Source organism: Lithobates pipiens, unplaced genomic scaffold, assembly GCF_037356315.1.
Source record: "Lithobates pipiens isolate NorthernLeopardFrog02 unplaced genomic scaffold, aLitPip1_a1.2 Scaffold_8, whole genome shotgun sequence".
Taxonomy (NCBI): Eukaryota; Metazoa; Chordata; class Amphibia; order Anura; family Ranidae; genus Lithobates; species Lithobates pipiens.
In genome coordinates this window covers 632,446,486-632,471,051 of record NW_027507903.1, presented here as the reverse complement: position 1 = coordinate 632,471,051, position 24,566 = coordinate 632,446,486, and the positions used below count along the sequence as shown (strand labels likewise).

At 47.9% G+C, this 24,566-nt stretch overlaps 1 protein-coding gene across 1 annotated transcript; it reads left to right on the top strand.

Moving 5' to 3' along the window:
* Positions 1-20,571: 20,571 nt before the first annotated feature.
* On the top strand, positions 20,572-21,966 carry LOC143964094 (olfactory receptor 5AR1-like). Its single transcript, XM_077473801.1, has one exon. It carries the CDS (start codon positions 20,754-20,756, stop codon positions 21,693-21,695), a length of 942 nt encoding a protein of 313 aa, XP_077329927.1. The 5' UTR covers positions 20,572-20,753; the 3' UTR covers positions 21,696-21,966.
* Positions 21,967-24,566: the final 2,600 nt, after the last annotated feature.

The window sequence follows — 24,566 nt, the reverse complement described above, 5'->3', positions numbered from 1 at the left end:
GGTGGCTCTAGGGAAGGAGTGACTGATACCATTGAGACAAGGGAAGAGGACGAGTTGGCAGCTGCTTTGCCAGTACCCTGAGCCTGGGCGAGAGAGGATGAGGAGGATGAGGAGGGCTTGATCATCCACTCTACCAAGTCTTCGACATGTTACACCTCAACACATCCAGCTGCCGAAAATAAGGACAAGCGTGTCCCATGGCCACGTGCTGATGAAGATGCACTGCATCAATGACCAGCACGGTTGCCTCTAGACACAGAGCCTGCTTACCCTTTTTTCTTGGCTCGTGACTATCTGCCTCTCCTTATTGGCCTTCCAGAAATACTAATGGCCTGCAGGGAGATGAGAACACTAGAAATTGGGGTAGCTTTAGGTGCACACTGAGCAGATGACACAGTACACCGACTGTAATTACTGCAGCTGCCTGCCTGTGGTATAGGATCTGAAGAACACGAGCAATTGGGGTAGCTTCAGGTGTACACTGTGCAGGTGGCACAATACACCAACTGTAACTGCTGCAGCTGCCTGCCTGTGGTATAGGAACAGAACAACACCAGTAATTGGGGGTAGCTTCAGGTGTATACTGTGCAGGTGACACAATACACCGACTGTAACCGCTGCAGCTGCCTGTGGAATAGTAACAGAACAACACCAGCAATTGGGTTTAGCTTCAGGTGTATACTGTGCAGGGGGCACAATACACTGACTGTAACTGCTGCAGATGCCTGTGGTATAGGACCAGAACAACACCAGCAATTGGGGTAGCTTCAGGTGTACACTGTGCAGGGGGCACAATACACCGACTGTAACTGCGCTGGGTTCAATCACAAGAAATGCAGACACTGTCCCTGCCTATCCTTCTCTCTATGAATGCCGCAACACACTACACAAGGCTGCCGCGCAGGCGACCTTATATAGTGTGGGGCATGTACTAAACCCTCTGAGCTATAAACATCCTGCCTGTTGCCAATTATGGCTCTCCTCGCTGCTGGCACTGTTGGCCAAGCATGCGGGTCAAAGTGCATGCTTGGACAAACATCAGCCAGCAATGCACTGCGATGGCGCAGTGCATTGTGGGCCGTGAGCGCCACACGAATATGGCGCGAATGCCCCACAAAGTTCTGGCTTCCCAGAATGGGTGAGCACCTGGTGTTCGAGTTGAACATGCATTAGACACTGAGCTCATCCCTAGTCACCAGTATGTTATTTGTATATTGAAATCATATCCCCTCTCAAGCGTCTCTTCTCCAGAGAGAATAAGTTCAGTGCTCGCAACTTTTCCTCATAACTGATATCCTCCAGACCCTTTATTAGCTTTGTTGCCCTTCTTTGTACTCGCTCCATTTCCAGTACATCCTTCCTGAGGACTGGTGCCCAGAACTGGACAGCATACTCCAGGTGCGGCCGGACCAGAGTCTTGTAGAGCGGGAGAATTATTGTTTTATCTCTGGAGTTGATCCCTTTTTAATGTATGCCAATATTCTGTTTGCTTGCAGCAGCTTGGCATTGTATGCCATTACTGAGCCCATCGTCTACTAGGACTCCCAGGTCCTTTTCCATCCTAGATTCCCCCAGAGATTCTCCCCCCAGTCTATAGATTGCATTCATATTTTTGCCACCCAAATGCATTATTTTAAATTTTTCCACATTAAACCTAATTAGCCATGTAGTTGCCTACCCCATTAATTTGTTTAGATCTTCTTGCAAAGTTTCCACATCCTGCGGAGAAGTTATTGCCCTGCTTAGCTTAGTATCGTCCGCAAATACAGAGATTGAGCTGTTTATCTGATCCTCCAGGTCGTTTATGAATAAATTCAATAGGATTGGTCCCAGAACAGAACCCTGACCATGACACTCCCACCACCATGCTTGACTGTACGCAAGACACACTTGTCTTTGTACTCCTCACCTAGTTGCCGCCACACACCAATTTGGACATTTTCCCTTAGGGGGGTGTACTCACTTTTGTTGCCAACGATTTAGACATTAATCGCTGTGTGTTGAGTTATTTTGACGGGACAGCAAATTTACACTGTTATACAAGCTGTACACTCACTACTTTACATTGTAGCAAAGTGTCATTTCTTCAGTGTTGTCACATGAAAAGATAGAATAAAATATTTACAAAAATGGGAGGGGTTTACTCACTTTTGTAAGATACTGTATATAAATACAATAATAAATAAAAAATAATATAATAATAAAAAATAAACTAATAAACAAAATCCATAAAATGTTAAGAAAAATTACGTCTTCATCAAAAAAATAAAATAATAATAAATAATAATAATAATAATAATAATAATAATAAACACAGTAATAGGTCAAATACAATTTTCATCAAATATCTATATCCCCCCCCAAAAAAGTTGTGTTTTATAATGACACAAAGGGTGAATTTCTATAACTCATTGTGTGCAATTTGCAAACAATTAAAAAAAAATAGATACAAATAAATAATTGCATTGCTCCAAATTTACAATGCTTATGCTTTGCTTGGAGCTGTAGAGATTTGGGCTCTCGGGGAAACAGAACCTTATATAACAATCATACATTTGTGGAGGTTAGAAGACGCACGCTCTTTGTGTATGTGGATCACAAAAGTAATTGCATTTCTGACAACAGCTTGGAGGGTGTTCAAGGTAATGAGAAAAAAAAATGTTGTCTTTAATGCAGCAATCCAGTAATACAGGATAAACACCGAGAGATACGCAGATAACACAGTCGTTAATCTGAACTCCATGCAAACAGCTACATACATAGTAGACAGACAACATTTTAGAATAACCTTTTCAGTTTTTATAAAAAATGTAAGCAGCTGAATGTGTAAGGCCGCGTACACACGCGCGGACTGTTCGCCCAACTTTGTCCGTCCAACAGTTTCGGCAAACAGTCCGCTCAAACTTAGCATGGACGGACATGGCCACACACGACGGACGAACAGTTTGCTGAAACCGTGCGCGATGACGTGAACGGCACGTACGACGGGACGAAAAATACGACGTCCTATACACTGCAATGCAACCTTCCGACGTGGAAATCCTTTCTGAGCATGCGCGAGACTTAGTTGGCCGAACAAGCCTACACACGAGCGAACAGTCCGCTGAAACCTTGTTTCAGCGGACAGTTTTTCGGAATTTCCGTAAGACCTTGTTCGTCCAACTGTCCGCTGAAACTGTCCGCTGAAGCCCCACACACGAGCGGACTGTCCGCCCAAACACTGTTCAGCGGACAAGGTTGGGCGAACAGTCCGCCCGTGTGTACGTGGCCTTAGTGTACTATGAAATGAAGGTATTGAGCCTATCATTTGAGATAACAATGACAATATTTTAATAACATTTAATGCAGAAGCCCTGGCAAAATCTAAAATGACATATGATGCGGTCTGGTAGTAGCTCAGATTTTTCGTTTCAATAGATTTTTATTGTTATTAAGTAAAGTAACAGATTACAAAACATGTCAATAATAAGTGATAGTAGGGCAAGACGCCCCCTAAAAGACATATGAATCATACTGGTAAAGCATATAAGGAGAAAACAAGTAAGAAAAACATATCCCCCCCCCCCCAGACCAAGGTTGCAATATAGGAGATAAGAGAATAAACCTGGACCAGCCCGAGAATGAGAGCGCGTGATAGCAAAGATACGTTTGATAACAAAGGGTCAACGAGGCCCCACCTTAAGTCACGGGGACCCGGAGATCCCTCCATAGCACCTTCCACCAGAGGCCGAGGCGGGCCCAGGGAAGATCGCCCTGCCGCCCCAAATGGGATCACACTGCGACTGGGCACCTCCCCAGGGCCCCCCCCCACCCCCCAGCAAAAGGGACTGGCCAACAAACTACATTGGTTCTGTAAACGAAATAGCACAAGTGAGAACTTTGAATTATGCAACTGAATAAGGCACATGCGATATATACTCAATGTCTGGGAGGGAGAGCAAAAGAACATAGTAAAACAAAAGAAAATTTCCTTGCAGTGTATAGACTAGGAAATCCAATAAGTGAATTGTTAACTAATCACAAAGAATATTTGCAATCAAAGGGAGCATCCCCTACAGGAAGGGGAGAAGGGAGTATAGGAGGAAAAAAGAATAGACATAGAAAATAAGAGCAGGAAAGGTAGAGGAAGGGTAAAGGAAAAGGACAAGTAGCGTAGAAGAGTATAAAAGGAGGTAGAGGGGGGTGTAGAAGGTCATCTGGAGAAGTGAGCCACAGCCAGTAGTACAGCTATTTCAATGTGGAAGGGTGATCCCAACAAAAGATGCCCAAGGTTCCCAAGTGTGATAGAATTTCTCAGAACGATCCAGGATTACACCCGCCATTTTTTCTTGGTTCATGATCCAGGAAATTTTTTTCTTTGCTGCTCTGGGTGAAACATTAGGCTTTTTCCAGGCTTTTGCCAGGGTGAGTTTGGCACTGTCACGTACCTAGTTGTTGAGCCTGGAATGCAGGGAGCGGCCCCTCGTATCCCCTGGTTAATGAACCCCTGGAGGTGGAGACAGGTATTCAATAGCTCAGGGGGCACAAGTGCCTGGCAGGTAGTACTGGTCCGGATAGTCAGCTGGGCACCGACAGCAAGTTGGTAGAGTAGGTGGCGCTTGACTGTAGCAGGCGGGCACAAGTGCGGGAACTGGCTGGAGAGCAGACGTCCGATAACACAGGAACTCAGACGGTCAACAGGAACAGCGGAGTCGGGTACAGGCCGGGTCAGCAGGAATCGATCAGCAAAGGTACAGAGGATGAGGCAGAGACGTGGTCAGACAAGCAGGGGTCGTAGGCAGGCAGCAACGGATCAGGGTCAAGGAACAAGCCGGATATCAGGAACCAAGGTAACGGGTACAGATACTGATAGCAAGATCACGGACACGCTGTAGACTGGACAGCACGGATAGAAGGGAGCCAGTGACTAAAGAAGGCCTTAGGGCGCCAAACGGACGTACGACGGGTCAGCGCGCCCTCGCACGTACACGTGCACCCGTTCGTGACCTGCGTGCGTGTGTGCGCGCGTTCGCGTCGACGCGAAAGCGTTCGTTAGCTTTAGCGCGCGTCAAGGGGAAACGACGGACTCTCCACGACAGGTTCCGACGGGTAAGACTCCTGTGTTTGGCCGAAACGTCAGAGTGATCGTGACAGGCACCCAGTAAAATAAAGTGGATGAGGCGTTGTGTAATCCTGGGCGTTCCCGAGACTGGGAAGTTGAGAAGTGCAATGAGGGAGGATGGTACGATAGTCTGTGAGATAATAGTGCTTATCCAGGAAAAAATTTTACGCCAGAAATGTCGCACTCTGGGGCAGGACCACCAAACATGAAGCATATCACCTCTAAGGTTACAGCCCCTGAAACATAGAGGAGATGTGGAGGGGAAGATGTGAGCAAGTTTCGTGGGTACTAAGTACCACCTGGTAAGTACTTTAATGCTCGCTTCTATGAGACCGGTATTCATGATGCCCTTGTATGAGTAGGAAAAATTCCTTTGCCAAGTTTCCAGGTCCCAAGATTGGGCTAAGTCATCTTCCCAGGCCAACATGTAAGAGGTTTTGGACTGTTTACCCGAGAGTGCCCTGTAAACCAGTGAGATCCCACCCCTCTGCTCGATGCCTTGCCCACACCATTGTTCATAAGGGGTAATTTGTGGAACGTCTGGGAAGGATCTATATTTTTTGTGAAGAAATGCGGATATCTGTGTAAATCTGAAGAATTCAGATCTGGGCATGTTCAGTTTACTGACACAATAGGCCTTCGTTAGGGGGCCTAAAGGTCTGAGAAAGTGACCTATTCTGTAGAGCCCTTTGTCTAGCCACCACTGGAACGCTTTGATGTCTAGGCCCGGGTGGAAGTCTGGGTTGTGAAATAAGTGTTTCAGGGGTTCTAAAGGAGAAATTAGGTGTGCATTGCCTTTGATGGAGTCCCACACAGTGAATGAATGGGATAGCGTCGGCGACATGATCGGGGGTCTAGATTTTTTGGGGTTCCATAGAAGGAAATCGAGGGTATGAAGCGGGACTGCCAATCTCTCAATGTGTATCCAGTCAGGGTGTTCCCATCGGGAGTAGATTCTGAAGAGCTGTGAAAGTTGAGCTGCTTGGAAATACCAAAGCAAGTTTGGCAGGCCCAATCCCCCCTCTGTCCTTGATCGATATAGGACCGACTTAGCCAGTCTGCGTCCACCCTTCCCCCAAATAAATTTGATGACTTTGGCTTGGAAGAGCCCAAGGTGGTTTTTATTTATTGGTATCGGAAGGGTTCTAAAATAGTAAAGGATACGCGGGAGTAAGGTCATTTTGATGGCATTGATCCTTCCTAGCCAAGTCATGGGAAGACCCGACCACTTTAGGAGATCTTTCTCGAATGTTTTGTACAGCGGCGGGTAATTAGCTTGGTAGAGGAGGTCTATCCTTGGTGTTAGTTTTATTCCCAAATATGTAATAAATGAGTTGGTCCATGAGAGTTTAAAGCTATCTCGAAGCCTAGAGATGAGTGAGTCTGCAAGATTAATGTTAAGTGCTTGAGATTTGCTGTAGTTAACCTCGAGGCCAGATACCAAGCCAAAGTCATCTAATAGGCGGCATAAGTTAGGGAGCGTTGTGAGGGGAGAGGATACAAAAAGTAGGATGTCATCAGCAAACAGTGCGCATTTGTGAGTTTGGGAGCCGCAAGATATACCTTTGATATTGGGGTTGTTTCTAATAGAAATCGCCAGAGATTCAATCACTATAGCGAAGATAAGAGGGGATAGAGGACAGCCTTGTCTCGTCCCCCTTAAGATAGGGAAAGACTCAGGCCGCGTACACACGCACGGACTGTTTGCCCAACCTTGTTCGGCAAACAGTTTCATCAAACAGTCCGCTCAAAATTTGCATGAGCGGACTTGCCCACACACGAGCGGACTGTTTGACGAACAAGGTTGGGCAAACAGTTCGCTCAACTTTTGAAATGAACGGACTCGCCCACGTAAGGAGGCAAATCCGCCCATTTCAAGCGTGTGTACAGGTAGGCGGGGCCCGCGAAGGAGACGTCGCGGGCTCCGCCGCCTGGAATGGGCTTAAAGGGGAACCCCAACGCCGAAAAAAATCGGCGTGGGGGTTCCCCCCAAGTCCACACCAGACCCTTGTCCGAGCACGCTACCCGGCCGGCCAGGAAAGGGGGGCGAGCGAGCGCGCCCCCCCTCCTTAGCCGTACCAGGCCGCGTGCCCTCAACATGGGGGGTGCCTTGGGGAAGGGGGGGCCGCGCGGCCCCCCCACCCCAAAGCACCTTGTCCCCATGTTGATGAGGACAAGGGCCTCTTCCCGACAACCCTGGCCGTTGGTTGTCGGGGTCTGCGGGCGGGGGGCTTATCGGAATCCGGGAGCCCCCTTTAAGAAGGGGGCCCCCGGATACCGGCCCCCCACCCTATGTGAATGAGTATGGGGTACAATGTACCCCTACCCATTCACCTGTGAAATAAAGTACAAATAAAAACACAACACAGGGGAAAAAAATATTTTATTGCACAGCCGGGGGTCTTCCGTCTTCGGGGGTCTTCTCGCCGGACTCCTCCGCTATGTGTGTGTAGCTCTTTTGCCAGCGGAGGAGTCCGGCTTTCTTCCTCCCCGCCGCCGGCCTCTTCTCCCGACTTCGGGGGTCTTGTCCCCCTCTTCGGTTCTTCTGCCGGGCCACCGCGCCTGGTCCGGTGGCCCGGTCTTCTGTCGCCGTCTTCCGTTCTTCTGTCGCCGCCTTCGGTTCTTCTGCCGGGCCACCGCGCCTTCTTGTAGCTCTTTTACAGGCGGTGGCCCGGTCTTCTGTCGCCGCTGTCGCCGCTGTCGCCTTCCGTTCTTCTTCTTGTTCTTCTTGTTCTTCTCCAGGAGATGTTGACACGTCGCTCCCTCCGGCCGGAATGCCAGAGCCGCCCTGCGCTGTGACTTATATAGTGACAATGGGGCGGTGTCACATGGTATATGTCACATGGGTTGGTCACATGGGTTGATGTCACATGGGGACTATGACATCGTAAGGGGGCGGGGTCACCATGTGACCAACCCATGTGACATATACCATGTGACACCGCCCCATTGTCACTATATAAGTCACAGCGCAGGGCGGCTCTGGCATTCCGGCCGGAGGGAGCGACGTGTCAACATCTCCTGGAGAAGAACAAGAAGAACAAGAAGAAGAACGGAAGGCGACAGCGGCGACAGCGGCGACAGAAGACCGGGCCACCGCCTGTAAAAGAGCTACAAGAAGGCGCGGTGGCCCGGCAGAAGAACCGAAGGCGGCGACAGAAGAACGGAAGACGGCGACAGAAGACCGGGCCACCGGACCAGGCGCGGTGGCCCGGCAGAAGAACCGAAGAGGGGGACAAGACCCCCGAAGTCGGGAGAAGAGGCCGGCGGCGGGGAGGAAGAAAGCCGGACTCCTCCGCTGGCAAAAGAGCTACACACACATAGCGGAGGAGTCCGGCGAGAAGACCCCCGAAGACGGAAGACCCCCGGCTGTGCAATAAAATATTTTTTTCCCCTGTGTTGTGTTTTTATTTGTACTTTATTTCACAGGTGAATGGGTAGGGGTACATTGTACCCCATACTCATTCACATAGGGTGGGGGGCCGGTATCCGGGGGCCCCCTTCTTAAAGGGGGCTCCCGGATTCCGATAAGCCCCCCGCCCGCAGACCCCGACAACCAACGGCCAGGGTTGTCGGGAAGAGGCCCTTGTCCTCATCAACATGGGGACAAGGTGCTTTGGGGTGGGGGGGCCGCGCGGCCCCCCCTTCCCCAAGGCACCCCCCATGTTGAGGGCACGCGGCCTGGTACGGCTCGGGAGGGGGGGCGCGCTCGCTCGCCCCCTTTCCTGGCCGGCCGGGTAGCGTGCTCGGACAAGGGTCTGGTGTGGACTTTGGGGGAACCCCCACGCCGATTTTTTTCGGCGTTGGTGTTCCCCTTTAAGCCCATTCCAGGCGGCGGAGCCCGCGACGTCTCCCTCGCGGGCCCCGCCTACCTGTACACGCGCTCGAAATGGGCGGACTTTCCGAGCGGGAACAGTCCGCTCATTTCGAAAGTACAGCGGACAGGCCCACACACGGGCGGACTGTTCGCTCAAACACAGTTTCAGCGGACAGTTTTTCGGAATTTCCGAAAGACCTTGTCCGTCCAACTGTCCGCTGAAACTGTCCGCTGAAAGCCCACACACGAGCGGACTGTCCGCCCAAACACTGTTCAGCGGACAAGGTTGGGCGAACAGTCCGCCCGTGTGTACGCGGCCTCAGAGTAAAATCCCCGCAGACGTACCTGGGCCGAAGGGGTTGAGTAGAGGGCCCTTAGAACATTGAGAAAATGCTCACCAAAGCCCCAACGTTGTAAAGTGGAGAAGATGAACGACCAGTTAATAGAATCAAATGCTTTTTGTAGATCCAAGGAAAGCAAACAGCCTTGTCGAGGAGCTCCTTTGTCCCAGTTGGAGTTTAGGATAGAAATCAGGTCAATGGCTCTGCGCGTCTGGTCAGAGCCCTCTCAGCCTGGGATAAAGCCTACCTGGTCCTTATGGATATACAGACTAATGAAAGAGGCCAGGCGGTCTGCAAGGATCTTAGTCAGAATCTTTAGATCATTGTTGATGAGGGAAATTGGTCTGTAGTTGGAGACAGCACTAGGGTCCTTGTCAGGTTTAGGAATAACCGTTACATATGCCATATTAGAAGAAGCTTCTAAGGTACCCCCTCTCTGGAGCTCATTGAAAAAACGAGCAAGGTATGGGGCTAGAGTGGTGGAGAAGGATTTGTAGTAAGGTATAGAGAAACCATCTGGGCCAGGAGCAGAGTGGGGTTTTAATTTTTTGATCACAGCACAGACTTCCTCCTGTGAGATAGGGGCATCTAAGATTTGGCGATGGGAAGATTTCAAAATTGGGTTTTGTACCGTGTCGAGGAACCTATCGACCTGCGCTTGCGTTGGGCAGTCTTTATTACTATAGAGGGATTGGTAGAAAGAATGGAATTGTTCCATTATGCGTTGCGGATTTTGGGAGAGGGAACTACCATTTATTTTGATTTTAGGGAGAGCAGTGTGTTTGATTTTTGGAGAAAGTCGACGAGCTAAAAGTGTACCTATCCGATCTCCCTGGCAGTAAAAACGGGATTGATTCCAGCGGATCCATTTTTCAGCTCTAGTAGGTTCAAAGAAGTACGAGCTGCATCCAGGTCCGAGATGGGAACCTCGGAGGGGCGAGCCTTGTGCCTTTTAGATAGGGCCGCAAAGTCCTGCTCCAATCTGACAATATCAGATTTTTGTGCTTTGTTAAATTGAGAAGCAATTTGGATAAGGTGTCCCCTGAGAACCACCTTATGAGCCGCCCAAAGACACGAGGGTCCAACCTCCGGGGTGTCGTTGACTTGAAAATAAGCTTTAATTTTGGTTTCAATCTCCGCCTTCCTGCCCGGATCGCTCAAAATAGATTCATTGAGGCGCCATCTCCTACCGGGTCGAGCCACTCCAGGGCGGCGGAAGACTATCACCACCATAGAGTGGTCCAACCAGACTACGTCTTTAATGAAAGCTCTGTTTGTTAAGGGTATGGTATGGGAGGTAACCCATATGTGATCTATTCCCGAGAAAGATTGGTGGGGACTGGAGAAATGGGTATAATCCCTCAGTGATGGATTCATTTCCCTCCAGATATCAATCAACCCATGTTGGGAGATTAGTTTGGCTATACGCAGACTTTGTTTAGTGGGTCGAACAAGGCGTTTACCTGGAGGACGTGCCTTGTCCATGCCCGCATCAAAGGCCGTATTCGAGTCACCCCCAAAAACTACAGTCCCCTCCAATAAAGGTGATACGGTGTCTAGAAGATTCTTAAAGAAGGCATATTGGCCTCTATTGGGGGCGTAGTATGAGATGAATGAGTAGAGATGACCATCCAGCTCTCCAATCACTAGGATAAATCTGCCTTCTGGATCTTTAAGTTCTGACTTGAGAGAGAACGTCCATCTGTTAGAAATAAAAATACCCACCCCCTTTGTTTTATCTTCTGCATTGGCCAGTGAAAAATTAGAGAATTTGGAATGGATAAAAGTAGGATGAAAGCGTTTAGGGAAATGGGTTTCTTGTAGGAGTGCTACATCAACTTTTTGGGAGTGAAAATGTTGAAACATTTTCCGACGTTTGGCCGGGGAATTTAGGCCTTGGGCATTGTGAGTAATAAGCTTAAGGGGAATTTTGTCTGGGTCAGTTACCGCCATCGAGCAGAGGAGTGGGAATACCCCGATACACAAAGGCACTTACCCGTAGAAGATTTATAGACCAGGATAAAAGCAGACCGGTGAGTGACTCAACGAGCATGGATGAAGACCGTGTCTTCCCTCTCCAGATGACCTCTAGGGGAAAGAAAGAGCAGAGAATGAGCAAGAAAAGGGAATAGAGAGGAGCAGAGAAGGTAAGAAGGGGTACAAACATGACCCCCGATGCGGGCGGAAAAAAAATACCGCCTGCAAATAAAAATTCAGACACCTCCCCAATCTCAATCCCAAAGGGGATGAAGATAGGGAGTAATCCTGACCAGTGAAGGGTCAATACCGAGTTCACTAGGCAGGAAGGGGTGCATGAGCACCGCCCTAGCAAGAAGGACCATCTAAACATTTAAACAATACATAACTGTCAAAAAAGGGCCCCAGAACCAACGTTAACATTAGAAATCGTTTAAATCTCCCCAAGGACCAGGAGAGAATAAAGAAATACAAATCAGGAAAAGCAAAATATTTGAGTGTGGCAACATAAAATTGGTAAAAAAAATAAATAAAAAAAAAAAAAAAGGGGTTGGCTAGTTCCCCCCAACACAGATGGAGACCTTGAGTGTTGTTCCCACCCACATGGTGAGGTATAATCTAGGCAAAGTCCCTGCTCAAGGTCCCCGAGAGGGGACTAGTATCCCCCCAAAGTCCCAAAACTTGTACTGTAGATAGATCATAGTGAGTCAAGAATGGACGTTGTCCTTCGATTTCTTGTGTCTTGCGGGTTTCCACATCGAGTTCAGTGGACTGGATGGACTGGAGGGAAGTTGCCTTTTAGCCGAGTGAGGAGAGGGCTCCTGTTGCATAGCGATTGGGTCGTGAGAGATGAGGCCGAGTCGTAAGAAAAGCTGTTCCCCTTCTGGAAGAGAACTAAAGGTGTAGGGTTTGCCATTGAATAACATCTTCAATTGAAATGGAAAGAGCCACCAATATTTGATGTCCTTATTCATAAGGATTTGAAGTAGCGGTTTCAAGGTGCGTCTCTTTTGAATGGTGGAGGGAGATATATCAGCAAAGACTTGTATTTGGTGACCCTGAAAGACGATTTTGGACATGGATCTGGATTTCTTCATGACTGCTTCTTTCACTGTATAGTGATGAGGCTTTACTACAATATCTCGAGGCAGGCCATCATCCCTGGGGGGCCTAAGGGCCCTGTGAGCCCTATCAAGCTCTAGATGGTGTTGTGGGGTGTCAGGGAGCAGATCTTTAATGAAGGCCTGTATTGTCTCAGGAACATCCTTGTAGGATTCGGGGAGTCCCCGGACTCTAAAGTTGCACCTCCTATTTCTATTTTCAAGGTCATCTATTTTGGCATTGGCGGTATCCAGTTGTTCTTGTAAAACTTGTAGGCAAGCAGAGTTTTGATTTGTTCTGGAAATCGTCGCTTCCAGGTTGGATTCAATAGTTTCAATGCGAGATCCGATGTTCTGGAGGTCTGCTTTGATGTCATTTGTGATTTTGGTGGCCGTATTTTGTAGACCCCTGTCCAGAAGGTCTGCGAATTTAGCAAAGAGTTCAGTCATATTGATCGGCTGCAGTAGACCCAAGTCTCCAGGCTGAGTTAGAAGTTGGGGCTGAGGGAGGGTAGCTCCCAAGGGTGGAAAATCCATGTCTGGGAATGATTGCTCCAGAAGGGAAACTGTGGAGGCTGGGGAAGCCATTTCAGGACAATCAAGGCTTGACTGTCGTTGCAGGGCAGAAGAGGAAGAGACTGCTAGCTGTGCCCCGTTCGTGTAAGCCGCGTCCGAGTGGTGAGGCCCGGCCGCCATTTTCGCCTCTGTCTGGGAAGAACGGGTCATCTCATAAGTCGGCTCGAGGTTTCTCCTGACAGCCCCGGCATACATTGGGGAGATCCCTGATGTAGTTACTATTCAGCGGACAAGTTGTGAAGTAAGCGTTGGTTCTCTGGGCACCGTTATCAGTCCTGAACCGCCAGGGCGGGACGGAGCTCCAGGGCTATGCTGCCATCCTCGGAGCTGCCGTGCATGCGCCCTCTGGAGACAGGGCTAGAAGATGGCCGGAGACTCCTTCCCCCCACCACACCAGCAGAGTATGAAAAGATGAATAAATGAATAATAGGCCATAGGGTGTAGCAAGATGGGTGTAGCAAGATGGCCGATCTCAGTCAGCACAGGCCTGGTTCAGGGCTAGGCCTGAGTAAAGATGCAGTGTGGGAGTTCAGGAGGTAGGTGCTGTCTAGGGGGGGACCCTGCAGGCAGAGGAAGTGGGTAGTTGAGTAGCGGTCCGGATATGATACTCTTCCGCGGGCGTCCGCCTTAGGAAAGTCCGGGGATCCGCAGGCCTTACTAGGCCGCACTAGGCCGGATCCAGCCACGGCCTCCTCGTTCACCCCCGAGGTCCGAACGAGTCACCGGAGCGCTCAGGGAGGGAAGATCAGAAGAGATGGAGGGTGGATAGCAGTCCCCTACCGTTCGATGATGTGGAAAACTCGAAAACTCGTCAGGCCTCCGGAGCGGCAAGATGGCCGCCGTGAGCTCTCGTTGTCAGCTGTCCCGCGACCAAATAGAGGGGTATGTGCACCCGATATAGCCCCCAGTCGCTGCAGTGTACTCCCGGGAGTAGTGTGCTGTGAATTTAGGTATCAGTCGGTGCTGTATACAGGAGGATTGCGATGGATGGAGCTCGGATTGTGCGGAGCTCCCTCAGAAAGCGTCCATCGCCGAGCACTTCCGGTCACGCCCTCGTAGTAGCTCAGATTTTATCATCTATTACATAGTTACATAATAGGTTACATAGTAGGTGAGGTTGAAAAAAGACACAAGTCCATCAAGTCCAACCTATGTGTGTGATTATATATCAGTATTACATTGTATATCCCTGTATGTTGCGGTCGTTCAGGTGCTTATCTAATAGTTTCTTGAAACTATCGCTGCCCCTCGCTGAGACCACCGCCTGTGGAAGGGAATTTCACATCCTTGCCACTCTTACAGTAAAGAACCCTCTATGTAGTTTAAGGTTAAACCTCTTTTCTTCTAAGTTTAATGAGTGGCCACAAGTCTTATTAAACTCCCTTCCACGAAAAAGTTTTATCCCTATTGTGGGGTCACCAGTACGGTATTTGTATATTGAAATCATATCCCCTCTCAAGAGTCTCTTCTGCACATAGAATAAGTTCAGCGCTCGCAACCTTTCCTCATACCTAATATCCTCCAGACCCTTTATCAGCTTTGTTGCCCTTCTTTGTACTCGCTCCATTTCCAGTACATCCTTCCTGAGGACTGGTGCCCAGAACTGGACAGCATACTCCAGGTGAGGCTGGACCAGAGTCCTGTAGAGTGACACAATTATCGTTTTATCTCTGGAGTTGATCCCCTTTTTAATGCATGCCAATATTCTGTTTGCTTTGTTAGCAACAGCTTGGCATTGCATGCCATTGCTGAGCCTTTCATCTACTAGGACCCCCAGATCCTTTTCCATCCTAGATTCTCCCAGAGGTTCTCCCCCCAGTGTATAGATTGCATTCATATTTTTGCCACCCAAATGCATTATTTTAAATTTTTCTACATTGAACCTCATTTGCCATGTAGTTGCCCACCCCATTAATTTGTTCAGATATTTTTTCAAAGTTTACACATCCTGTGGAGAAGTTATTGCCCTGCTTAGTTTAGTATGATTAGCTTTGAATTATTTATGTAAAACCTCTATCCCAAAAGGAAAAAAAAATGCTGTAACTGATTATAGTATTATCTATATTATCTATAGTTTAGTATTAGCTGGAGTTTGGCTTTCCTTTGTTAGTGTATCTAAATCTGCTAGAACATCTAACACACCCCTTCCCCAGACTTACAAATGCTGCTGTCCAAAGGTGCCTCCTTCATCCAGGGTGGGGGCGCTCTAATACAGGAGGGGTGTTAGTGGCCAGATCACCGGGTGAAAACAGAGGGCAAAAAAGCCAGAAGAAAAAGGAATGCAGCCACCACATATAATGATTGGTAAGATGCAATAAATTGTGTAGCACCGGTACTCCTGAAGAGTACCTGTTATGACTGTAAAGTTATTTTTTTTTCCCAAGATTATAGTTGAGTCTTGGGACTAATTGCTCTAAATTGTGGGTTTGGCATCAATTTGGCTGGGCTGTACTATGTTCTGCCTGGTCATGGGTACAGTTAACACCTTTGACAGGCATTAGAACACAGTCTGGTTGGACGCATTAGGTACCAATCTCTCTCTCTGAGCCAATCAGTGGGTGCGTTGTCTCGCTGTGTATTCCGGGAGAGGGTACTTAAGGTGCTGAAGTCACATGGTTCTGGGTTCCGGCCCAGAAGTTATGTTCTGACTCAATGGTCCTAGTCCTCCTGACCAGCCCTGAGAGGCCCTCATGGCCTGGGGTGTGGCTCCATCCGTTTCCGAGCCTCGGAACTGTCTAGTCCGAGGCACAGTACCTGGAAGGAGGATTCTAAAGTGGTCCGGTGCCGTCTCGGGTTTGGAGAGGCCCAGCAACTTGTCATACAACCAGGGGAGGACTCTTCAGAAGAGTGCCATGCACGAGGCTGGCTGCTCGGTAAGAGCCTGGATGTTGAGCTTTATGGACACTAATGGAATCCACATTTCTTACGGTATCGCTGGACCGGCTGCAAGATACTGGTACTGCAAGAAAGTTCCTATTTCTATCCTGTTACAACTAAGTTCCTGTGAGAGACTTTTTGTGTTCATCTAAAAGTTTACAACCAAGTCTGTGGCCAACACTTTGCTAGGTTTGATTCATGTGTCGGCTGCTAAGTCCCTAAAACCAGGACTTATCCGACTGTGGAAATATCCAGCTGCGAGTGGCTACTCCCTGGATTACCTAGAGAGAGAGAGACATTTATTAAGTGTCAGCAGTTTCGAAGTGCCTGAGCTTCCATACCTATACCCTCTATTCCCAACTGAGAGACTGTGTTACTGTTCAACGTTTTAAGCAAATAAAAATTCCAAAAGGAATTCAGGTGTCGGTCTCTACAGTTACTGGGCCATCAACCTCAGGAACCCCTAGACAAGAATGACGAGCTACAAGGTGGAGAAGGTAAACAGTAAGCCCAAGAAAACCAGCCGCTCCTTCGGGGGTCAGTGCTACAATTGCATTTTTGGTTTGGGGGGTTTATTATCACTCTAAAAAGTGTTATCTGGAGTTGGGCTTCCATCTAAAGCTGCCCAATACATAGTCCAATTTTTTTTATCAAATGTCTGTAGAAAAATCGTTGGTCAGAACATTCATATTCATATCTAGAAAATATGATTTTTCTAGAAAACTACATTCATAGTTGGAAATTCATTGGTTACAGAAAAAATTTCTATCCAGTTCCTTTAACCACTTACAGACTGGAAGATATTCCCCCTTAAAGAGGAAGTAAACCCCTTCAAACCACTTTGACCTACAGGTAAGCCTAGATTAAGGCTTACCTGTAGGTCCAAGCAATATCTCCTAAACCTATATGGTTTAGGAGATATTTGCCCGAAAATGGGCACCGCTGTCTACGGCGCATGCGCCGTAGACAGCGGCGCGCAGGCGCACTAAATGCGGCAAATCCAAGAAAGGATTTGCCTAATTTGTCGACTCCCGTGCGCATGCGCGGGAGTGACGTCATCGCGGCTTCGCAGAATGGCAGAGGCGGAGCTGCGAGACGCGACTCCCGTGCGCATGCGCGGGAGTGACGTCATCGCGGCTTCGCCGCTGTCATTGGTCGGAGCTGCGAGACGCCACCAGCAAGATGGACGCGGCAGACTACAGGGATCAGCGGCGACTTCGCTGGCTCCTGTGTCAGGTAAGTGACACATAATGAGCTACTATGCGATGCATAGAAGTCCATTATGCTTTGCCTTTGCAGGGAAAAAAAAGAGGAAGTAAACCCATCAGGGTTTACTTCCTCTTTAATGACCAGGCCATTTTTTGCGATTCGGCACTACGTCGCTTTAACTGACAATTGCGCGGTCGTGCGAAGTTGCACCCAAACAAAACTGACGTTATTTTTTACCACAAATAGACTTTTTTTTTTGTGGTATTTGATCACCTCTGCGGTTTTTATTTTTTCGCTATAAACAAAAAAAGTACGACAATTTAAAAAATATATATATATATATATATATTTTTGACTTTTCACTATAATAAATATCCCCCAATTTTTTTTTTTTTAAACTAATTTCTTGATAAGTTTAGGCTGATATGTATTCTTCTACATATTTTTGGTGAAAAATAAAATAAAAATCGCAATAAGCGTATAATGATTGGTTTGCTCAAAAGTTATAGTGTCTACAAAATATGGGATAGATTTATGGCATTTTTATCATTTTTCTTTTACTAGTAATGGTGGTGATCTGTAATTTGTAGCGGGACTGCGACATTGTGGCAGACAGATCAGACACTTTGACACTTTTTTGGGGACCATTGGCATTCACACAGCGATCAGTGTTATAGAAATGCACTGTTTACTGTGTAAAGCCCCGTACACACTATCAGATTGTCTGCTGAGTTTTTCCTTCAGATTTACCAAAACCATATAATATGAGGTCAAACCTTAGGAGTTTCAATGTGTATGCAATCAGGCAGGCCCTTCCACTACATGGTTTTGGTAAATCTGAAGGAAAAACTCAGCAGAAAATCTGATAGTGTGTATGGGGCTTTAATGTGACTGGCGTGGAAAGGGTTAAAACTAGGGGGAGGTCAAGGGGTTAAATGTGTTCCCTGGGAGGTGTTTCTGACTGTGGGGGGATGGGGCTGACTGGAGGAGGAGAGAGATTGCTGTTCCTAATCACTAGGAACAGCAGATCTCTCTTTCCACTTCCCTGTCAGAACGGAGATCTGTCTGTTTACATTGACAGATCTCCATTCTGGCTCTCTTTCCCGTGAATCGCCGTAGCTGTATGACGACTCCTTTAGGAGCCATAGCAGGCACTTGCATCAGGTCCCCTGTGGTGCAGCAGGCGTGTGCACCACCGGTGGTGCATGCGCCTGCTATGGCTCTTCAAGGGCCATCATACACCTACGGCGATTCACAGGAATGAGTCGACCTCCTGCAGTATAATGACGGCGGCTGGTCGGCAAGCGGTTTTCTCATCAATAGGGTTACAATTAACATAATGTTGATCCCACTGATTAGAAAATGAAACAAATGTCACAAAAACAAAATTCTACTGGGGTATGACCAGCTTAACACCTTCCCACCCGGGCCTAACATCATCCCAGGATCGTGCATGTCCATGCACTGCTGTCCACTGCTGTAACGGGGGCCTGCCACCAACTGGTTTTGTTGCCTCTCCTCATTGTGGCATCATTATGCCATCAAGTCTTCAGGGCCTGTGAGGACCCTGCCAATGGATATTAATATACAAGATTTATATAGCTCCAACAGTTTGAGCAGCACTTTACTTTATTGTACAGTTACAATACAATAAAATACAAGAGGATTAAGAGGGCCCTGCTCATAAGAGCTTACAATCTAATAGGGTTGGCCAAGTGGTACAAAAGGTTATAACTGTGGGGGGTGAGCTGATGGAAGTGATAAAAGTTCCGTTATTGGAGGCGTGATAGGCTTCCCTAAAGGAAATTCATTTTCAGAGATCGCCTGAAGGCAGCCAGAGTAGGATATAGCCAGACAGATTGAGGTAGAGGAAGGAAGAGGCTCTGGAGAAGTCCTGGAGATCAGCATAGGACGAGGAGACAAGGGAGCTTGAGAGCAGGAGGTCTTGAGATGAGCAGAGAGGGCAGTTTGGGTGACATTTGGGGACAAGATTGGTGAGGAAGCTGGGTGCAGAGTCGTGAATGGCTTTGTATGCTATTGTTAGTATTTTGAATTTTATTTGATTGACGATTGGAAGCAAATGGAGGGATTGGCAAAAAGGGGTGACAGACACTGAGCGGTTGGTAAGGTAGATGATTCTGGCAGCAGCATTCATGATAGACTGAAGAGGAGATGGAGATAGCCTATGGAGAAGTAGGCTTATGAGAAGGGCCTGAGATAACAAGGGAGTGAATGAGTAGCTTTGTGGTTTCATTAGTTAAAAAGGGGCAGATTTGAGAGATGTTACGAAGGTGAAGTCTACAAGAGGAAGAAGAGGAGATGGAGATAGCTTATGGAGAGGCAGGCCTATGAAAACGGAGTTAGGCAACAGTCAAGGCAAGAGATAACAAGGGAATGAATGAGTAGCTTTGTGGTTTCATTAGTTAACCACTTGCCGACCAGCGCACGACGATGTACGTCGACAGAATGGCACGGGGAGGCAAATGGGCGTAAATGTACGTCCCTTTAAATTTGCCGCCCTGCCATCGGGAGCACACCGCCGGCGGTGCGCTCCTACGCTGGTCGGGACCCCCGTGAGTCTGGTCGCGGGATCTGCGGACTCGATCGCCGCGGGCATACCCGCGATCGTCTCACGGAGCGGCCAAATGAAGAAATGCCATTGTAAATAGCATTTCTCCATTCTGCCTAGCAACTAGTGATGCTGATCTCTGCTCCTTGTGATTGGAGCAGAGATCAGTGTTCACTAAATGAAAGCCCAACCCCCCCACAGTTAGTAACACACCCCTAGGAACACTTAACCCCTACACTGCCACCCACTGGTTAACCCCTTCACTGCCAGTGTCATTTACACAGGAATCACTGCATTTATATAGCAGTGATTGCTGTGTAAATGACAATGGTCCCAAAAATGTGTCAAAAATGTCCGATGGGTCCCCCACAATGTCGCAGTCACAATAAAAATCACTGATCGCTGCCATTACTAGTAAAAAAAAAAAAAAAAATTATTAACAAAAATGCTATAAAACTATCCCTATTTTGTAAACGCTATAACTTTTGCGCAAACCAATCAATAATCGCTTATTGCGATTTTTTTTACCAAAAATATGTAGAAGAATACATGTCGGCCTAAACTGAGGGAAAAAAATGTTTTTATATATATTTTTGGGGGATATTTATTATAACAAAAAGTAAAAAATGATGCGTTTTTTTCAAAATTGTCGCTCTATTTTTGTTTATAGCGCAAAAAATAAAAACTGCAGGGGTGATCAAATACCACCAAAAGAAAGCTCTATTTGTGGGGAAAAAAGGACGTCAATTTTGTTTGGGAGCCACGTCGCACGACCGCGCAATTGTCAGTTAAAGCGACGCAGTGCCAAATCGCAAAAAGTGGTCTGGTCTTTGACCAGAAAAATGGTCCGGTCTGAAAGTGATTAAAAAGGGGCATATTTGTGAGGTGTTACAAAGGGGAAGTCTACAAGTTTTTTTATAGTGATTGGATTAGGGGCGGAAAGGATCGCAACAGCTGGAGATCCGCTAATGGCATATCCCTGAACTAGAGAATTAGGGGTTTTTGTTTGTGGGGAAGGGGGGACTTGGACGGTTGACTAGCCAGACTTCACCATTAAATTAATTCATAAAATCTTCTGCACTGTACCTATTTTCCAGATTAAAGATAAACCGTTTGTGTATTTTGGGCAATATTGTAGCGCTGAAAAATAAGCTACTCATTTCAGCCATCACAGCCCAAAACCTCTATGGATATGGTAAAAAACAAGACTCGAATAGTCATGTTTGAGTTTTTTGGTTTAACTGATGATGAAGACCTTGTTCCATTTCTCTTTGTGTTCTTTTTGCTAGTCTACATGGTGACCATACTTGGAAATGTTGGGATGATGGTAATTGTTCATATCTCTCCCAGTCTTCATGCTCCGATGTACTACTTCTTGAGCTATTTGTCTATGGTAGACCTCTTCTACTCTTCAGTTGTTACTCCCAAAATGTTGTCTGACCTTCTTTCTAAGAGGAAGCTGATCTCCTTCATCGGTTGTGCCCTTCAATTCTGCTTCTTTGCTGGTCTGGCAAGTACAGAGGTCTTCATCCTGTCGAGCATGGCATATGACCGATATGTGGCTGTCTGTTATCCACTCCATTATGTTGCAATAATGACCAAGAAGAAATGTCAGGGGATGATTCTCACTGCTTTCCTAATTAGCATTGTACAGTCAACATCATCAACCAGCTGTATGTTCACTCTGCAGTATTGTGGTCCATACCTGTTAGACCATTTCTATTGTGACATCCCACCAATCCTCAAATTGTCTTGTTCAGATACTCGTTCTTGTGACATTTTAACTGTGTTCTTTGTATGTTTTTGCACAGTAAGCACATTGACAATCATCCTGGTCTCCTATACTCTCATTATATTGGCCATTCTACAGATGAAATCCACCAAGGGTCAACAGAAAGCATTTAGTACATGCTCATCTCATCTAATATGCGTTACAATATTTTATGTGACTGTTTTCATCACTTACTTACAGCCCTCTTCTAGCCACCGTGAGAAACAGAAAAAGGTGGCTTCTGTCTTCTATGCAATGGTGACCCCAATGCTGAATCCTCTTATCTATAGTCTGAGGAACCAGGAGGTGAAGAGGGCTATATTGCAATTGCTACAAAAACATGAACATGAATATTAGTAAAATACTATTTTATAAACGATAGCTAAGTAGATAACATGTGAGTGGTATGGAGCACGGTGGGTCAGTGAGCAGTGAACACACACAGAGGCCAAGGTGATTGAGAACAGTGGCACCGATGGGCACTGATGAGGCATCACTGGTGGGAACTGATAGGTGGCACTGAAGAGGCATCACTGGTGGGCATTGATAGGTGGCACTGATGAGCACTAATGAGGCATCACCGGTGGGAATGATAGATGGCACTGATGGGCACTGATAGGTGGCACTGATGGGCAATGAAGAGGCATCCCTGGTGGTTAGGTGGCAATCATAGGTGGCAATGATAGGCAATGAAGAGGCATCACCTGTGGGCACATATAGGTGACACTGATGGGCACTAATGAGGCAGCACTGATAGGCACTGATAGGTGGCACCGGTGGGCACTGATAGGTGGCACTGATGGGCACTGAAGAGGCATCACTAGTGGACACTGATAGGTGGCACGGAGAGATGGCACTGATAAGCGGCACTGATGGACACTGATAGGTGGCACTGATAGGCACTGGTAGGCGGCACTGATAGGCAGCACCGATGAGACACTGATTGGCAGCACTGATGGGCACTGATAGGTAGCACTGGTGAGCACTGATAGGTGGCACTGATGAGCACTAATGAGACATCACTGGTGGAAATGATAGATGGCACTGATGGGCACTGATAGGTGGCACTGATGGACAAGAAGAGGCATCACTGGTGGGCATTGGTAGGTGGCAATGCTAGGCACTGAAGAGGCATCACCGGTGGGCACTGATATGTGGCCCTGATGGGCACTAATGAGGCAGCACTGATGGGCACTGATAGGTGGCACTGGTGGGCACTGATAGGTGGCACTGGTGGGCACTGAAGAGGCATCACTAGTGGACACTGATAGGTGGCACTGATGGACACTGATAGGTGGCAATGATAGGCACTGATAGGCGGCACTGATAGGCAGCACCGAAGAGGCACTGATTGGCAGCACTAATGGGCACTGATAGGTAGCATTGGTGGGCACTGATAGGTGGCACTGATGGGCACTGAAGAGGCATCACTAGTGCACACTGATAGGTGACACTGATGGGCACTGATAGGCAGCATGGAGAGGTGGCACTGATAGGCGGCACTGATGGACACTGATAGGTGGCACTGATAGGCACTAGTTGGCTGCACTGATAAGCAGCACCGATGAGGCACTGAGTAGCAACACTGATGGGCACTGATAGGTAGCACTGGTGGGCACAGATATGTGGCACTGATATGCAGCACTGATGGGCACTGATAGGTGGCACTGATAGGCAGCACTGATGAGTCACTGATATTCAGCACTGATGGGCACTGATATGTGCCACCGTTTAGTAGCACATGCAGGCGCTAAGGGGACTGATGCCCCTCTAATCCCTATAACAGAAGCTGTGACTTTTTTTTCCTTCATGCTGACAGTGTGAAGGGAAAAAAAACAATAAATGCCATCTGTTTATTTCTGTGATCAGCTGCCATTGGCTGACAGCTGATTACATGGTAAAAGGCCTGCTGTGATTGGCCCTTTACGACGATCACAGAGCGGGCTGCCCCAGGGGAGGACGTCTATAGACGCCCTCCTGGCAATTTAAGATCACACTGTAGCCGTTTTTTGGCTATAACGTGGGCGGCAATTGGTTAATATGGAGTCGGTCTCCCTTTTTTCCCCCACCGCCCTGGGAAGGCTTTTCACAAGATTGCGAGCATCTGTGGGAATTTGTGCCCTTGATGAGGTCAGGCACTGATGCTGAAGGAGAAGTCCTGGCTCACAATTGGCGTTTCAGTTCATCCCAAAGGTGTTCAGTAACATCCAATCACTGACTAACTAGTTCCCTCTCACAGTACATTTACTGCGGGTGGGGGCGGGAGGCACAGGCAGGCTGGATCATGTGCATGTGTGTCATCCAGCCACTTCTAACCCACTCTGTCACAGCAGGATTTGGTCAGCAGTAGGGATGAACTCGGTGTTCGAGTCGAACGCATGTTCGACTCGAACACCGGCTGTTCGCCCATTCGGCAAAGCCAGAACTCTGTGGGCCGTTCGCGCCATATTCGTGTGGCACTCATGGCTCACAATGCACTGCGCCATCGCAGTGCATTGCTGGCTCATGATTGGCCAAACATGCACTGTGACCCCGCATGCTTGGCCAATCACAGCGCCGGCAGCGAGGAGAGCCATAATTGGCCACAGGCAGGGTGCCTGTGGCCAATTATAGCTCAGGGGGGTTAAGTACACGCCCCACACTATATAAGGCTGCCAGCGTGGCGGCCTTGTGTAGTGTGTTGCGGCGGTCAGGGAAAGAGCAGGATAGGCAGGGACAGTGTCTTTGTAGCTTGCAAACCTAGCGCTGTTAAAGTGGGTGTCTTGTGCCTCCAGCACAGTATACACCTGAAGCTACCCTTTATTGCTGGTGTTCTGTAATACAAGCATCTGCAGCAGTTAAAGTGGGTGTTGTGTGCCTGCAGCACAGTATACACCTGAAGCTAACCTTTATTGCTGGTTTTCTGTAATACAGGCATCTGCAGCATTTACAGTGGGTGGGTGTTGTGTGCCTCCTGCACAGTATACACCTGAATCTACCCCTTATTGCTGGTGTTGTTCTGTTTCTGTAACACAGGCAGGCAGCTGCAGTAATTACAGTCGGTCTACTGTGTCATCTGCTCAGTGTACACTAAAGCTACCCAATTGCTGGTTTTCCTATCTCCCTGCAGGGCATTACTATGTCTGGAAGGCCAACAAGGAGAGGCAGACAGACACGAGCCAATAAAAGAAGGCAAGCAGGCTCTGTGTCTAGAGCCAACAGTGCTGGTCGTGGATGCGGTGCATCGTC

Bases quoted from the DNA above. Each gene is read 5' to 3' on its own strand.
- LOC143964094 (XM_077473801.1), top strand. From the start codon at position 20,754: ATGGATATGGTAAAAAACAAGACTCGAATAGTCATGTTTGAGTTTTTT.